This window comes from Globicephala melas, chromosome 15 (assembly GCF_963455315.2).
Source record: "Globicephala melas chromosome 15, mGloMel1.2, whole genome shotgun sequence".
Classification (NCBI taxonomy): Eukaryota; Metazoa; Chordata; class Mammalia; order Artiodactyla; family Delphinidae; genus Globicephala; species Globicephala melas.
The window spans coordinates 18283160-18301846 of record NC_083328.1 but is presented as its reverse complement, the minus strand read 5'-3'; the positions used below and the strand labels follow the sequence as shown (position 1 = coordinate 18301846).

General features: G+C 44.8%; 1 protein-coding gene across 1 annotated transcript in view; it reads left to right on the top strand.

The window, feature by feature from the left end:
• HS3ST4 (heparan sulfate-glucosamine 3-sulfotransferase 4) overlaps positions 1–6521 on the top strand; it is a 385593-nt gene extending 379072 nt beyond the window's left edge. The window contains exon 2 of the mRNA XM_060284437.1: positions 4483–6521. Coding sequence (XP_060140420.1) covers positions 4483–5119 — 637 coding nt within the window. The 3' untranslated portion in view covers positions 5120–6521. The remainder of the gene's footprint in view (positions 1–4482) is intronic.
• Positions 6522–18687: the final 12166 nt, after the last annotated feature.

Here is an 18687-nt window from a genome sequence, read left to right as displayed (position 1 = left end):
AGTTATCAAAGACCCTGGACATTCAAAGGAGTTAGTGAAAATCTTTGCTATGGAATTTAAAGATTTGCTTTGCACACCAGCATCTGAATGCTTTTCCTTATCCAGGAGAACTCCCCAGATAGGCAGAGGTTAGGTCCCACCTTCTACTCGTGAAGGTGAAGAGAATCTGACATTCCTTCACCCTACTTTCTGGCAGGTGGGCTGTGAACTCATGATATAAATGTCCACCTCCAACTGGGATCTCCCTTGAGTTCCAGACTCCTGTATCAGGATGATTACTCAACTCCTTCGCTTGAGTATTTCAGATTCCAAGTCCAAAATCAGACTTGGTATCTTCCCCTGAAACTAGCTTCTTTCTCAGTTGTCTCCACGTCAATAAACTGCACTACTACTTACCCATTAGCTCAGGCCAGCAATCTTGGAGTCTTCTATGGTACTCTCTCTCTCTCTTGCACACACATCCCAACCATCCTAAAGGACTGTTGGCCCTACCTTTTAAAGACATCCTAATTGTGAACACTGCTTCCCAGGTTGCCCTCTCCACCTGCATTCCTGCCACCCCCATCTCTAACCTGCTCTCCTGAAATGGCCTCTTAACAGGCTGCCTTCCTTCTGCTCTTGCCACATGCCTGTGTGTTCTCAGCAAAGCAGCCAGGAAAAAAAAAAATCTCTTAAAATGTAAATTTTATGTTGTCTTGTTTCATGTTCTTCCGTGGTTTCTCATCACACATGGAATAAAACCCAGTGTCTTCCCGTGGCCCCTAAGACCCCCTGTGGTCTTTCCCTCCCCACCCCTTGACCTTATTTTCTCACTTCCTTAGCTTTGCTCACTCCCCTGTGGCATGACTGGTCTCCTCCCCATTCCTCAAGCACATAGAGATGTGAGAACATGGGCAGTCAAAATGTCAGACCCAGTCGAGAAGAACTTCCCTAAAACCAGGAGAGAGAAGGAAACTTGGGATGAATCATTCCTGAGAAAGTAGAGGGAGACAACATCCAAAGCCCACTTTGGGAGAAGTTGGTCTTACACGTAGACTGCCCTCTCTAGTCTTTTAGGAACAGAGACACTAGGATAGATACAGAAATAGATGCTGGGTCGTGGGCCCAGGTGAGAAGACTGGTGAGGGGACAAGGCCTGAGAAATGACCAGATTAGGACAACAAAACCCATCACACCAAAGCCTCACCTTAGGACAGGAGATGAATGGTTTATTCATCCATTCGTTCAACAGGTATTTATTCAGCACCTGCTCTTTGCCAGAAACTGGTGGTAGGTGTTTGCTTGGCCAGTGAGCTTAGGAACCAAGGATATACTCACCCAGTGAGACTTCGAAAAAGTATCTTTAGGTTCTGAGTCTGTTTCCTTCTCTCTAAAAGTGAAATAGTGATGATACCCCACTGTGTTGATTAAAATAGTCATTTATGTGATGCTATAAAGAACTCTCCTTTTATCAGATGTCGTAGTAACACTGGAAGCTCTGTCAGGGAACGGACCTTGTCTGTTCTGTTCACTAGTATATTGCCATTTATGGAAGTGAGTGTTTATGGAACAAATGAATGAATGAATGAATATAACTGATTCAGAATCATTTTTGGAAAGGGGGTACTGCTACTCCATTGATTTTGAGCAGTTACTGGATAGCTTCTTACCAGCAAAGAATCCTGTATATCTCATGCAACAACAGTTGTATCTTGGCTTAATGAGATAGATGGTTTTACCATGTGTGCCCGCAATGCAGGAACTGTCCTCAAGTGCCTGGTGTAATCCATCTGTAACATGACGATCAAAGCCGTTTAGGCGCCTCTGCTCCCTCTGCCTTCTCTATTGCCTTCTCTAGCCCCGCTCCTCTCATTGCCTTCTGCACCGAGCACTGAGCTAGTCACATAATTACTCCTATACACGCCGGCTTATAGGCTGGGTACCATTTATCTCAGATGCTTCAGATAAAAGACTCGAGATCAACACAGATCTTGACAGACTGTAACAATTAGCTGAAGTGAAGGAGATGCATTTGTCAACGTAAAGATCAACACTGAGGTCTAAGAAGTGACTGGCAGAGACTGGAGGAGAAGAAAAACCTAGCAGCTGCTCCTTGCTAAAGAAAAATACAGCAAATTAAAAGAAGCAAGATATATCTGAGGGGCAAAAGTCTGGAAGAGGCCATGTAAAAATATCTATCTTCAGCATTTTTTGCATCAACATTTATTTAATATTTTTATACTACGAAATGAGTTCTGTAATAAAAGAAGAGAATCTCTCTCTCCAACTGGAAGAAAAGTAGGATATCAGTATATTCTTTCAACTTCAGCTGAACTAGTAGCAGCTTCCCCATTGCTCACCAGCCTCCAGATCAGGAAGAACGGTTGATGACACTGGCTTGAATCAGAATATCCTTCTTTTCTAGATCAGTTCCTTAGTTCCCACGTTGTTCACCTTTTCCATTTGGTCAAACGGAAATATCTTCTCCTTACTCTTCTCTAAGAATTGCTGTGCCAATGCTCTTGTGCCTCTTAAAATTCTGGCATTCACTGGACAGTATTCTAAGTGATTTACCTGCCTTATCGCGTTCAATCTTCATTACAATCCTGTAAGGGAGGGACTCTTTTTAACCCTATTTTTTAGATGAGAAAATGGAGATTCAGAGTGGGTTTAGGCACTTCATCAAGGTGACATAGGTCGTCAGAAGTCTTAAATCAGGCACACGTGACTCCCGTAAAACTGTGGTCCTTAGCCCCGCCCCTCCAAACATCACAATTAAACCTGATAAGAGCCAAACAGGCACACAAACATGAACACTTTCAAAATACTGGGGAGATAATATCAGTTCAAGATGAGCATGATTATTTATGGCCAGGGCTATTGCTTTGATCTGAAAACTCCTCACTGCCCAACCATTATACACGAACCACATCAACCTCCATGTGAATTTCTCTACATTAGGCAAGTGCCTGTTGCCTGATAGAAATGCTTGCCGAGAACGCTCAGAACCCAGTAGCAATTAACTATTGACAGAGCATGTGAATTAGAGATAAAAGAAGAATCCTTCCTTCTCCACACACGCAATAGTAAATACATTTAATTATGGTAGGGGAAGCTGAGGGATCTTCGTCTGTATTAAGTTTTATTAGCTGAGACACTTAAAAGCATGTCATCATAACAAAGAGGTCTTGTGTAATCCTAAATGTACCACTTTGGTGCAAGGCTCGGAAGTGAATGGACTTAATGGAGATGGATGGAGCACGTGGTGGCAGATGACCTGCTGTACCGACAGGTACAAGTACATCAAACTACTTTAATCTCTTGAAGTTCCCAAGAAAGACAAGGCCACTCTGAAGGCAAACGTGGATGGAGGGGTGGGTTTGGAGAAGCAACCTTGGAAAGGAAACCAAGAGATATGCCTCCTGCTGTGGGATCTATCACTGGGTCACTGGGCAACCTTGGGAGCCAAGAAAGAAGAAATTCCATGTATAAAACTAATTCTATGCTAGATGCTGTCACACTATATGTCATTCGTTTCATCCTCAACTGAACTTGAAGCAAGTTTTAGGATTTTTACAGATGAGGATAATAAGGCTCAGAGATGTGATTCAAATTGCTGAGGTCACAAAGCCTGTCTGATTCCCTGTCTCTGGGCTTCAGTTTCCTCATTTGCATAAAGATGCCTTTGGATTAGGTTAGGGGTCAAGAAATGTTTTCTTAAAGGGCCAGATAGGAAATGTGTTCAGCTTTGCATGTCATACAGTCTCTGTTGCAACTACTCCACTCTGCTGATGTAGATGCAAAAAGCCACAGAAAGGAATGTGTGGCCATGTTCCAATAAAAGTTTATTTATAAGCATTGAAATTTGAATTACATATAATTTTCATGCATCACAAAATTTTAGTCTTATTATTTTGTTTTTTTCCCCATCCTTTAAAGATGAAAAATCATTCTTAGCTGTGGGCCATACAATGACAGGAGGCAGGCAGTAGTTTGCCAACCCCTGGACTAGATCATCTTTGAGGTCTTGTTGAGCTCAAATGCTCTCTCAAAGATACTACAACAATCATATCCCTGATTTATTAAGATCTTACACATGCCAGATTCTGTGCTAAATGCTTTAAAAGCATTATCTCCCTTAATCTTTTTACAACTGTGTGAAGTAGGTGCTATCATTGTCTTCATTTCAGAGATTATAAAACTAATACATAGAGAAATTAAGAGTCGATCTAGGTTAAACATAACTGGTAAAAGATAGAGCAGAAATTTAAATGGAGGTGCATAAGATTCCCATGAATGAATTGCGCAAGCTTTATGCTGCTTTTTCTGATAATACTATAATCAGAACTATAGAGGGATATATAGTCCAAGAAGAACTCCCAAGTATACATGAATTTTATTGGGTAGCTCCCCACTGGGCTATTTATATCATACATTTCATGCAACAAGTTCAGTTATTTCTGGACAGGAATAATCACTCTTTTGTTTTCCTCCGTCTTCCAGAAATGTGATGCCTAAGACTTTGGATGGGCAGTTAACCATGGAGAAGACACCAAGTTACTTTGTGACAAATGAGGCCCCCAAGCGCATCCACTCCATGGCCAAGGACATCAAACTCATCGTGGTGGTGAGAAACCCCGTGACCAGGGCCATCTCCGATTACACCCAGACACTGTCAAAGAAACCCGAGATCCCCACCTTCGAGGTGCTGGCCTTCAAAAATCGGACCCTAGGGCTGATCGATGCCTCCTGGAGCGCCATTCGAATAGGGATCTATGCTCTGCATCTGGAAAACTGGCTCCAGTATTTCCCCCTCTCTCAGATCCTCTTCGTCAGCGGTGAGCGACTCATAGTGGACCCCGCCGGGGAAATGGCCAAAGTACAGGATTTTCTAGGCCTCAAGCGCGTTGTGACTGAGAAGCATTTCTATTTCAACAAAACCAAGGGGTTCCCTTGCCTAAAGAAGCCAGAAGACAGCAGCGCCCCCAGGTGCCTAGGCAAGAGCAAAGGTCGGACTCATCCCCGCATCGACCCCGATGTGATCCACAGACTGCGGAAATTCTACAAACCCTTCAACATGATGTTTTACCAAATGACTGGTCAAAATTTCCAGTGGGAACAGGAAGAGGGTGACAAATGAGGCTAGAGATGTGGAGGGAAGGCTGGTGAATAGCTAGGGAGGCTCCTTACCTGAGTCCTGAATCCCCCAGGGTCTGCAGCCTCAGGCTTGCTGGGGTGCCAAGTAGATCTCCTCCTTTGTCCAATCAGGATTGCTTCCAACGCTGTTGACTTAGGCAAAGGGATGGATCCCATGGCATACTCATGAGGGTACCAGGCCTGCCTGGGTAGCAGCATCTGGTTGACCAGATGGCCACCAGAATCCACTGCTAATTCTTGTCTTCTGCTCGTTAATCAAGTCTGAAGACAGGACACGTAAATAGTTGTCAAGGTCAGAGACAGTGGCATGAATGTTTGTTTAAATGACAAAAAAGAAAGGAAGGTCAACTTTTGGCTGGAGTCTCTCACTTTAATCTGGGAAGCCCGAGTTCTAGCCCCATATCTGGCAAAGGCCCCTGCTCTAGCAACCTCTGCTTTGGCATCTTGCCAGAATACTAATTGTGGCCAATTGCTCCAGGACTCCTAGGGAGCAAGGTCCTCCCTCTTAAAGTGTCTCTAACCTTCTCCTTAAAGGTCTCGTCCCACAACCTTTGACTTACTCCCTCCTCACCTTATGAAGGCAGAGGCATGCATGTTTCTCACCAAAAAACGCTGACACCCCTGGAAGCCTTTCTAGGAGCCCCCGAAGCGGGGTTGAGTCTCTCTCTTTGTGAGTATCCTGGGCGGTGGAGAAGCTTAGCCTGTGCCTCCTTAGAATCAGAATCACAGGGCGGCTCTCAGAGCAGGGGGGTTGCAGCAGAGCTCAGAGCCCTGAGGTTGGGAAAGATGAATGCCATCTCTGGGAGTGAAAAAAAGAAAGCCAGTCATTTTGGTGGGAGGTCTCCATCCCTGAAGACCCTCAGCCGCATGGTTCTGACACATGCTATCAGGATGGGCTCTGTCCCTTAGGGTCCCCAGAGGGGCGAGGACCAGAGAGCTGGCATGTCTTTTGTCGTGAATAACCTTTAGCAGCACAACCCACAGGGGATCGGTCACCATCCTTCTCTTTGTCCCACCGTCTCCCCTACATGGTCATCTCGTGCTTCCTTTGCTTAATTCAGAGATGGTACACATTGGGGCAGTGACAAGAGGGCTGACTCCATTTATCAGATCCAGTGTCTGGGGGTGGGGGAGGGTAAGGGCTGTCTGCGGACGCCCCCATCAGGGGCTGCTGCATAAAATGTCCCTTCCCATTAGTTTGATTCCATTAAAATGCAACATTTGACATAAAGCGCTCTTCACGGATCTCCAAAACCAGGAACTGTTCTAGCAAAATTGGAAATATGTATGAGTTGGGGGGGAGTGAGATCTGTTCGGCTGTTATTAAACTGTCATTTCTCCCGCTAACTGAAAACTGTGTTGTTATAAAGCTTAATGCAATCTGATTAATGGGTTTTGATGGTGTGTTTGTGTTGGTCCCCTCCATTCCCACCTCTACCCCTACCCTCGAATTCTGGGAGTATCCCTTCTCTGGGATAGCCGGAAAGACCCAGATTAGAGAATCTTTCAGGGAATGCTGTCTGCAGGTCAGGATGATTCTTGAAATAGCACAAAGGAAGCAACTGCTGTAAGGGGTGCGGTACCCTCCTGTCTTAACCCATCCTGGCAAAGAATGGACTGACGTGCCAGATTCAGAAACAAATAAATTTTTTCCAGATAAGAAAGTGGTTATTGAGCTGAAGGCGACATATATGCCTTTACTACCAAAGTAAAAGACGATAAATATAAAAATACGTACACACGTACCCATCTACACCTACTGGAAAAAAGAACGCCTGCTTAATCAGAAGAGTGTACTGTGGGCTAGCTGGTCTGGGGCCTTGTTTTATAAGCAAAGCAAGGAGTGGATCTAGTTAGTTACACACCAGAGGCAGATGTGTGGTGTTTTCACGCTACAGCTTCCTAAGCTCCACTGCAGCCTTTTTTTTTTTTTTTTTTTTGCGGTACGCGGGCCTCTCACTGCTGTGGCCCCTCCCGTCGCGGAGCACAGGCTCCGGACGCGCAGGCTCAGCGGCCATGGCTCACCGGCCCAGCCGCTCCGCGGCATGTGGGATCTTCCCGGACTGGGGCACGAACCCGTGTCCCCTGCATCGGCAGGCGGACGCTCAACCACTGCGCCACCAGGGAAGCCCCACTGCAGCCTTTTTAAAGGATCAGAATTTCTAGGGTAGGGCCCAGACGTCTATCCTTTCAAAAGATTCCATCTTATGGAAGGTGGGATTGAGAATGAGGCAAGTCTCACCTGTGTATTTCTTTGTCCCCTCATCCTCCTTCCTCCCCTCCTTTTATGCTTTTGTGGGGATTACTTCCGAGAGACATGGTCCCTAGGGTTCATGGCTTCCTTGAAGGAATAGGTCTCTTTGGGAGTTCAGTGACAACGAGGTAAGGGATGATCTCATAACTTAGGAGGTCAAAGGAGCAGCTGCTGGTAGGAAAGCTTTAAAGATGTTTTTCCACCAACTAAGGATGAGCATTACTCTAGCCTACCAGCATCTCTTCTGTGGTGGGTGGGCACCTATTAGCTCAGCCCCTCAATCACACCTGCTGTCCATGTGCCACCTTCCTGGCTGTCTGCCTGTCCCCATAAACCCAGAACATCAAGACCTTAAGTGCTGCTTAAAAAGAAGCCTAGTAAGTATGCATCCTCACATAAATAGGACAAGCGAATCCATTTTTAAAATGGTTAGCCCATGGTTAAGAAGCCATTTTGACCTGGGAAATCAAAGTGGGGAAACCTCCTTAAAGAATTTATCCACTCTTGCATAGAACAGTAGGCTAAAGTTCTCTGGAGAAATAGGGCAGAGGCCTAAGCCTTGAGATCTGGAGGATTTTTATTTTAAGCATCTGTCTGGCGATATGGTTGAAAGCTCATGGCTCTGAAAAGAAATGCCAAGTTGACATGTTTAGGTTCTCTTTTCGGCAGTGTCTCCTCTAGCTTGATCCTTGTGACTTGGAGCGAGTCACTAAGCCACATCCCCTTCTTCCGTGGGGAAACTTGACAAAGGAATTCATTCCTATCCAGAAAAAGCTAAGTCAACCTACTAAAATAGAATCAGGTTAATGATACTTCCGCCCTGTTTAAACACGAGCACGGCAACTCACGGGAGACTGAATTTTGTATTTGATTTCAATTAGCAAAACATAAATTATATTTAATGTTCTATTCCCTTCCCTTCCCTTGAATGGATGATTCACAGCCGTGGAAAGGCTGCTGCGAGTGGTTCGAAGATAAAAAAGGGAGAATTCATCCTTCCAAGTAGTGCAGCTGGCATTGTTCTCGTGTTCATCGCTTTTTGCAGGTAATAGTCTGTACCTGAAGGGTATGAATGCCTTGACCTTATAACTGAGACCTCCCAGCTCCAAACACAATAGCAATAATAACAAAAACATTCAGCATCCCTATTTATCTTTAGACTGTGTATGAAAACCCTGATTTCAGAGTTGGAAGGATGTGGCCATTCACTGGGAATTCCCTGCAACTTCATGAGCCTCTTGGACCAAATTTTAAGTTCAAGGGAGTGTGGCCGGCGCATTCCCGTGGTACTGGGGGTCTTCATCTGAGTTTCACGTCTTTAAATCTTCAGCCCCTTGGTTCTGGCTCCCCGATCCTTCCAGCCTGTCTTCCCCCTTCCCGTTTGCCCATCCTCCACCTCATCCCCACCCCCACCCCACCCCCCAAAACACCACTTCTGTCTCACTACTGTCAGAAGAAAGGTAGCTGGGTTTTTTTTGTTTGTTTGTTTTTTGTTTTTTGCGGTACGCGGGCCTCTCACTGTTGTGGCCTCTCCCATCGCGGAGCACAGGCTCCGGACGCGCAGGCTCAGCGGCCATGGCTCACGGGCCCAGTCGCTCTGCTCCGCGGCATGTGGGATCTTCCCGGACCGGGGCACGAACCCGTGTCCCCTGCATCGGCAGGCGGACTCCCAACCACTGTGCCACCAGGGAAGCCCAGTAGCTGGGTTTTATCCTTGCCTCCATCTTGGACAAGTAGCCTTCCCTATCTGAACCTTAGTTTTCCTATGTCAAAAACGGACGTATTTGATCCCTACTGGACTACCACCCAGAGTTGTTGTGATGACCAAACTGCATTAATAGGTGGGAAGGTATTTGAAAAGAACACACTGGATAGTGAGATGATGGTGGTGACCCTTCTGATGATCATGAAGAAGATGAGGGAGGAGAAGAAGGAAGGAGGCTCCCGATAGCCCTTCCAGAACAACATACCTTTACAGTATTTCAAGGGTGTATCTTTACTCAGACTGGACAATCATAAGAAGGCCAGGAAGAAGGGAACCACCATTGATTTTGCTCTGAGCTGAGGCCAGAAGAAAAGCCCTCTATAAATGGCTCAGAACTGGCTGGATTTCAGGCATTTAAATGAGAAATCTTCTCCCTACCCAGGTCAGGCCCCTCCCCCCACCCCATGCCCAGACAGGGTCACCTCACTCTGGCCTTTCTCCTCACTCAAGGTTCTTTAAGATGCTACAAGTCACCAAGGCTCATTCACAAAGAGCCACACAGATTCTCTTGAGATGGAAGTGGGAGTGAAGTCTTCAAGCTTCCAGGCTATGACTTCTGTGCTTGGAACTCTGACTCCTAAACGTTTACCTGGAAGATGAAGAAGCTTGAGAATCAGGGCAGGGGCTTGGGAGCAGGTCTCATACGTTTCTGGAAATAAAGTGGGCTGGGGGAACCTCCTGAGGTTCTTCGTGTGACAACTTGGGGTGGGGAGAGATGAGTTCATATGATTTCTAGCTTATCAAGTGGGTGAGGATGTGTCAGTTTCAAATATAAGAGATATGGGAAACCACTTTTTTTAATTGTGAAAATATGTTATTTCAAGGTAATGATAGTACATCATCCATCATCAAGGCAAAAAATAAAGGCCAAGAAAATGTGAGTCCACAGGAGGAAGATAGGCAAGCATCTTGAGTGTCCCCGGGTACAGGAAAGAAGCTGTGCTCCAGAGTCAACCATGTTTCCTTCAGATTTTATTCCACAAATATGTGTAGAGTGACCAAGGGGCAATTGAAAGAGAGAGCAAAGCTGACTGGCCTTGACATGGCTCCCAGCCTACTGGGGAAGATGGACACAGGAGAAGTGTATACAAAAAAGGTTTACACTGTTATGAGATGGGATGCATATGGTGCTATGGAAACATGAAATGGGGGTGGGGTGGGGTGGTCATAACTAGGGAAAAGGAAAGACCACCAAGTACTTGTGGTATCTAAGACCCTACTCAGCAGCATTTTGCCTCATCTCAAATCGTAAAACTATTCTTATTCTTTAGAGTTAGGCTAAAGCACAGAGAAGTAGACACTAGCAAGATAAAACATAATACAAGAATGGATAATTAAGAGGGTTATAAGGCAGAGATTTGGGGGGAAAAAGAGAGAAGTATGCATGAGGGATGTTGCTATCAAGGATAATTTTTTCACAGAAGAAAAGGTGTGTATCTCTAACTGATCATAGCCAAGCCATTAATAGGGAACATAAGTCCTTACAGAGATTTCCGCCCCCAACTATAGTGTCCTTGGCGTTGTGTAAGGCCAAGGTCAAATGATGACCCCCCCCCCTTTCCTTAGCTGTTAGCTACTTGTTGATTCATATAGCAGACCAATGGAACCAATTTCCAACTTTTCTGAAAATGTGCTAAACTCAATAATAGTGAAATGAAAACACACACACTCGCACATCTTAAGTTGGATATAGACCTGTCCTCTAGGTCAGGGATTACCGACAAGCCTTACCCTGTAATTTACAGATGGGAACTATGATGGTTTGGGAATTTAAGGGACTTGCCCAAAGTTGCACATCAGTGTAATGACTGAAATAAAATCACAACACAGGGTGCTGAACTGGGGATTGTAGGAGAAAGAAGCTTCAGTACAGCCTGTTCTAAAGAACAGCAGGAAACATTTCAAAGGATATTTTCATAATCTTTTCTCTAAGCCCTCTCCTGGGCTTAAACAGCTTTCCTTGAATAGCTCTGATTTCATCTAATCATTCTGGATCACTTGGAAAGTATGATTTTCAAATGAATGACCAGTCAGCAGCTCATCCTTGAGGCCATGAGTAGACTAGAGCTGGAACAGTCTGTTGTGTTTTGGGGTCAGGAATATCTTCATCACAGCTTCTTTCTGGCTCTGAGTGGACCTATAACACCCTGTTGTTATGACAGTTGTGGGGTAAGTAGGTCTGAATGTGAGACAAGGAGCTCATTTGGGTGAACATTTCTCATTGGCCAGTCTCGTCATTCCCTGGCCCTTGGTCCAAGATCAAACAAAGATCTATGTTCACAGTGAGACCCAGAGCAGTACACCCTCTCTCAGCCACCTGGCCCCAGGAAGTACTTCCTAGCAGGTGTCCTGGATGGATCCTTCCTGGACAGCTTATTTCCCTAATAAATTTCTTGTTTTCTTGCTCTCGTCTTCCAGTAACCACATATATCATTGTCTCTACTGAGAGAAGCTTTCCCTTACAGAGATGCCAGATTATCTATTCCACGTGCCTTGGGAACCTGGGTCCTGTAGCTCCAGGACAGGCTATTCTGAGAAAAAAAGGCAATAGAAAGTCAGGAAGAAGCTTTAGGGTGCTCTGAGAATTAGAATAAGTTACTGTAGGAGTCTAGGTGCAGACCAATAGAGAAACTTGGTGTGAAGAATCATGTCTTATGTCTTCACTTTATAGATGCAAAATTAAGAAGCATCCTGTCTCATTTAAGATAATAGAATAGCCACGCTCCCAACCTGGATCTACTGACTTGTAGCCCAATGCACTTTCCACACCCTCACATTCGAGATTAAGGAGACAAACCAAAGGTCTTAAAAGGAGCTTTGCCTAACCGACTGATCTCAGAAATGTGGTGCTTCTACAAATACTGACAGGGAGACTTTTTCAGGAAGCAAGGGATGAATTTATGCTTGATTCTAAATGTGCCCCAGCTTTGCCTTGTTGGAATGCAGTCCAACCTTTCTTAATGGTGTTCCCAAAGTCAGAGGCCCCACCTTATGAGATACTAATGATGCAGGCTGAGAGCGTTCCAGAGTTCTGCAGAGAGCACACCTTTAGGTGGACCTAGACCTGTGTGTGTTTGACCAGTACACATACCTTTCCACTGCTCTTTGTCAACTCTACGTTTAATCTGTCGACCAGGAGAGGCATCTTGGGATCAGGAGCAAGATGTGAAGTCCCAAGGAGGCCACTGGGAATCATCCCTATCCAGAATCCACTAAATTAAGCACAAGAGGGAAGTTTTAGGCAGTGACAGTTGTTAAAGCAAACCAAGTAGGCTGTGAAATCCCCACGATTTATCCAATTCTATCACTAAGTTGGCAAGCATTTGTGTATCATAGGTGTGCCAGGTGTTAGCGGAAGGTTGTGAACAAGAAGTCCTATTACCTATCCTCCTGAAGCTGTAATAGGAGAAAGTTGCCCATCTGTCTGGAAAGGTACAAGAGCAATGCAGCCAGTAAGCAAGAATGGCTAGGATGGTTTCCCAGAGGACATTAACTTCTGGAATTTGATTATTAAGGGGATCTGGGGCTCTAGAAGATGTTGGATATCTCCTTCCTTTAAGTCTCAATTTGAGACAGGAGTTGATATTAAGCTTTTTGAACATTTCTAACTAACTTTCTTTGGGGGTTGTTGTTTTAGTTTTCCCTGCCTGGAAGAAACACAAAATATTCTGGGGAAAAGGGAGTAAGATGAGCTGGAATGCAGGATTAGGTTGGAACCAGGTTGGAAAAATGACAAGTTATGGTTCTTGAAAGGTTAAGTTAAGAACCCCTCACTTCATGTCCTGCATGCCTTGGGAGTGGGTCCACAAAGGCAAAAGTGGGACAGTACAGGGTAGCCTTCACACAGCTCTGTGCTGGATGGAAGGATTTAGTCTTTTTTCCCTAAAAAATTTCAAGAAGCCCAATCTCTTTGGCAGACCTAACTCTGCCATATCCTTACTTGCAAATCGGTTACGCCAGTGTCTCTATGACAAAGGATATTTCCCCTTAAATGTACGTGCCTTTAGGGGATGTGCTTTTGTCACTAGTTTGTTTCTAAGATCATGGGAACAGCCTTGGGAACAAGAAAAAATCTATAATAAATGGTATAAAGAAAAAAAAAGTGGTGTGTGTTCTTTTTGATAACTCATGGAAAAAAGCAATATTTAGCAATCACTTTGCTTCCTTCTATCCCACGAGGAAAGAGCAAGTAACGTTCGAGCTGATGGCTGCAGATCCCACTGTGGCTTTGACGATCAAAGGCAAGACTGCGTGATGGAGAAGGAGATAGCTTCTTTACCGTCATTTAAGGAAGAAAAGAGTTCGCTTTTATCCCAGTAGAAGTGCTTCTAAAGGGTGCCAGGGGAGAGGCTCTGCTTCTGGGAATGCTCGGGGGAAGGGCTTTCATTACTCTGGCCATCCTGCTGAGAGGAAAGAAAAAGCAGAAATTCAAATGGGAACTGTTTATGCCACAGACAGCAGCACATCTGAGCACTGAGTCTAAATCATAGACTCGCAGACTAGTTCCCAAGCCAGGATGGATCCCATCAGCCATTTATTCTGCTCTGGTGCTCTTGGGAGACAATGCAGATTGGGGTCTCTATCAATTTCTGGTTTCTAACCTCAGCTAGGTTCTCAGTTCTGTTATTCATCCCTTTGATTTCTCCCCTGGCAGCTTTTTTTCCCCAGGTCCCTTGTACATGTTTCAGAAATTTCCACCTTCTTTCAAGCTTTCTATCCCTACCCATGTCCCCTCCCTTTTGTTCTATTGGTCAAGAGGATTGACATAGTAGAGAAAGTCAAGGTCATCTCTCTCTGCCTCTCATTGGTCTTGCCTCCCCTCATCCGTCAGATGGAAACAATCATAGTGCCCACCTCATAGGACAGGGTGAGGACTAAGTGAGATGACACAGGCAAGGAACTTAAAAGAGGGACTGGAAAGAGGAAAGAGCTCAGTACGCTTGCTGTTATTATCATTACTATAAATATATTATTATAAATTATAAATTACTAGCTATGGTGTGAATCCTTAATTCCTCCACCCATGTCTCATCTTGTCCTACTGTTGCCTTGAATCCCTAATTCTTAACCTCTAGAATCACGTTCATTTACCCCCCTCTTCACTGGAATTTACATTTAAGGTCAATCTAAAACAGATCATCCCATCACTAATTTAAAGACAAAAACTTTCTGTAGCACTCTTCAAAATACCATACAGGACTTCCCTGGTGGCGCAGTGGTTAAGAATCTGCCTGCCAATGCAGGGGACACGGGTTTGAGCCCTGGTCTGGGAAGATCCCACATGCCGCGGAGCAACTAAGCCCGTGCGCCACAACTACTGAGCCTGCGTGCCACAAGTGCTGAAGTCCACGTGCCTAGAGCCCGCGCTTCACAACAAGACAAGCCACCGCAATGAGAAGCCCACGCACCGCAATGAAGAGTAGCCCCCGCTTGCCGCAACTAGAGAAAGCCCGCGCGCAGCAACAAAGACCCAACGCAGCCATAAATAAATAAATAAATAAATTTATTTTTAAAAAGACCATACGCCATCCCGCCTTCACAGCTAAAGCTTTGGAAAGTAGATTCTGCTCTCTCTGCAGTCTCTCAACTGCTGTCCTCTTCTTACACCCCTGAGTCCTGCGGTTAGCTCCCATAAGTCTAAAGAAATGCTTGAGGTCGTCAGTAACGTTACAATTGCCAAATATACAGGCCATTTTCAGCCTTCATCTACTTAATCTCTCCTTAGCATTTGACACTGTTGGTTACCCCTTTGCTCCATGGAGCCCTCCTACTCCATCTTCTATATCATCTTCTCTCTGATACTTCTTCCAGCTCTTCCTATCTCTCCTTCACAGACTCCGCCTCCTGTCTTTTTTTTTTTTCAGTTAATGGTGGAGGTTTCTATCCTTGGTCCATTCCTCATTGTGTGGATGCTCTGCGCTATCTCATTTACTCCCATGGTTTCAACTATAAGTCATGAGCAAGTTCCCAAAACTATGGTGTCAATGGTCACAATTCTTATAACAGATGTTGTTTGTAGCCTATCCAACAGCTATCTATTCCCCTTTTCCTTGAAAACAGAGCCTGGTTTTGTTCTAGAAAGAGGTGTCAATATACATACATGGAAAGTGGACCTCTTCCACAACCCCAAGAAATGAACCATGACCAATCTAAGCAATTATGCTCATTTAATTCCCCACTGCCAGGGGAATTAAATGATCCTCTTATGGCCAGTGGGTCCTGAGCAGTGGACAGCTCAGGGCTTTTGAGAAATATAATCTTTAAAGGTTAAAAAAAAGAGTGGCCAATGATAAGAAAAGATATGATAGGAATCCATTGTTTTCTACATTTGAACCCCGTTGTAAAAGGATGACAGATTTAGAGTTGTGGCAGCCAAATTGTAACCATGAGGACAACAAAGCTTTTTTTCAAGTGAGAGAAGAAATATCTTTGTGGCTTGAGACACTTGTAATTATGAATACTTTTTCTTGCATGTTAAAGCATCCTAAATTACAAGCCCCTAGAGTCCTTGGGACAAGAAAGAGAATGCATGGGTCAGCATACCTCAGTATCTGGGGAAATCGTTATGACCTCAGAATGTTAACAATCATTAACCGGTGATCTCATATATTCTCATGGTTTTAAACACCATCTCTATGCTGGTGACTCTCAATCTCACATTTTTAGCCCAGATCTCTCTCTTGAACTCCAGATTCTTATACTGAACAACATTTGACTTGTCCATTTGGGGGGTATAGAAGGTATCTCAATCTTAATACACTCGAGTCAAATTCCAGATGTTTTAACCCACCCAATTCTGTGCCCCCCAATGTCTTTCCATCTGAGTAAATGGCTTCTTTGTCTCTCCAAGCCAAAAACTTATATTCATCCTCATTTTTCTCTTTCTTCTTATCCCCTGCATATAATTTAAAAGCAAATATGTCCAGAATTCAGCTACTTCTCATCACCTCCACTTAGGGCTGTCGGATTTAGCAAATAATTGCATAAAACACATTTATACTCACAATTTACATTTCTCATATGGTCTTCTGAGATCTGCACATAAATGGTCTCCCTTCCACTAGTGTTGTCCCTTTCTTACTTATAGTCAATTCTGCATCTGGGGCTATGTTAGCTGACGAGGGAAACATTATAACATCCCCTTACTAATAAACTACTCATGCCTCCTAGATTAGTCAGTCACCTCTTTAACTGGCAGTGACAGACAGCATGACTCAAATGAGATTAAGGACTAAAGGAATTGACTGGCTCGCAACTGAGTTTTCCAGAAGGTATTGGCTTAAGGTATGCTGAATCCAAGGGTTGAATAATATCTGTAAATTTGCTCTTTTTCAATCCCTTCTCCTTTACCCACTCTCTTTTCCAATATTTTGTCTCCACTGATCTCTTTTCACTTGATAACAGTCTTATCATTCTCAGAGTGTTTTCATATTATATTGTTATGGCCACTTGCAGTCCAACCTACATGACTCTTAGCAATTCCCCAGGAAACACATTTTCCTAAGAGCTCCATCAAAAATGGATCGCATGGCCACTCAGGAAGAAGTCACGGTGGCCAAGGATCTCAAGCAGTCTCCTAGCCTGGCTCCAGTCCCACGTGGGAACCAGGCAGAGGCAGACCCTGCCCTTATGATTTGGAAAACACAATTATTGAATGGGGGGAAGTGATTCCAAAAGGAGATGACGGGAAGCCGATAAAATGTTTTTTGTTTTTTTTTTTAGAAGATGTTGGGATAGGAGTTTTATTAATTTATTGATGCTGGGTTGGGTCTTCGTTTCTGTGCGAGGGCTTTCTCTAGCTGTGGCAAGCGGGGGCTACTCTTCATCGCGGTGCGCGGGCCTCTCCCTATCGTGGCCTCTCTTGTTGCGGAGCACAGGCTCCAGACGCGCAGGCTCAGTAGTTGTGGCTCACGGGCCCAGTTGCTCCGCGGCATGTGGGATCCTCCCAGACCAGGGCTCGAACCCGTGTCCCCTGCATTAGCAGCCAGATTCTCAACGACTGCGCCACCAGGGAAGCCCCGATAAAACGTTTTTCATAGTTTCCTATCGCCTTCATGATAGATTCCAAATTCCTCAGCTTAGTGCATTCGGAATTTTACAATCTGCTCCCCAAAACAATCCCCTCCTCCAGCCTCCTCTCTGGCGACTACTGCATACTCAGTGGTCCTGCCACACCGATTTGTCATCATCCCCTACACAGTTTTTGCTCACCTGTACTCCCTGCACCAATCCGTTCTTTCCCATGCTTAAAGACCTGACGGAAATGTTCCTTCCACGATTCCCTGGCGGAAGTGGTTGTCCCATCCTCCGCATTTTAAGGATTCTACAATGCTATGGAGACCCTGTAAATCATTTCCCTGAGCCATTGTTTGGGGGGATGGGATAGGAATGTCTTATTCAGCTCTGTTCCACTGATGCCACGTCTTAGGATTGATACAGCAATTATCAAACAAAGGGATGAATGAAAGGTTCGACGAATGAGTAAACATGTTATTTAATGAGGAGAGCACCAGGCAAAGAGATTGCAGTCTTCATTTGAGCCCACTCCCCTCTACTTAGTTACCTACTCTTTAACCTTGAACAAGCCCATCCCTTTCTTTCTTTCTTTCTTTCTTTTTTTGGCTGCACTGCACAGCACGCGGGATCTTAGTTCCCGACCAGGGATCGAACCCACACCCCCTGCAGTGAAGCGCGGAGTCTTAACCACTGGACCGTCAGGGAAGTCCTGTTACCTCCTCTTAATCTCACTTTCCCATTGTTGCCTCTTTACCTACTGAGCGTACTGATCTCTTGTAAAGGGATAACTTGATGAAAAATGGAAAGAGAAGAGCTGTGCACATCTCCCCTGTATATTTTGCCAGGCTGAATGGGCATCTGACTTTTCTTCTGAAAACATCATTAAGAACTCCAAGAGGAAGACAGTTCTTTATCTCTTTGGAGAGAGGCTTCAGAGCCTTCAGACCTCAATCAATACTCCTTTTAGCATTCTATCATCATGGATAAGAGTTCCACCTTTATGTCTGACTAGATGCCATCTGTTTGTAGAGCTTTCCTTTTATTTTAAGCTAGTGTTTACTGAGCACCTACTAAGTGTCAAGTGCTATTCCCTCCACCTGGAATGCACTTCTGCCAGATACTGCATGACTCGCCTCATTCCATCAGGTCTCTGCTCAAATATCCCTATCTTAGAAAGGCCTTCCCTGACCACGCCATTTAAAGACACAGCCCTTCCACCTTGGAGCTGTATCCCTTTAGCCTGTACTGTTTTTGTTCCTAGCATTTCTCAGTGCCTGTTGTTATATTACAGCATACATCGCCATAATGTGTTCAATTGCTCACTACCCGTCTCCTCCACTGGGACATAACCCTTGGGGGGACAGGTGAGTGGGTAAAGACCCCCTGGCTGTGGTCTACCACTCTGCCCCGAGCTCCTGGAAAAGTGCCTCACACACAGTACGCACTCAGTAAATATTTACCAAGTTGATGAAGACATATCGAGCACCTCACATAGATTATTATACTCAAATTTACC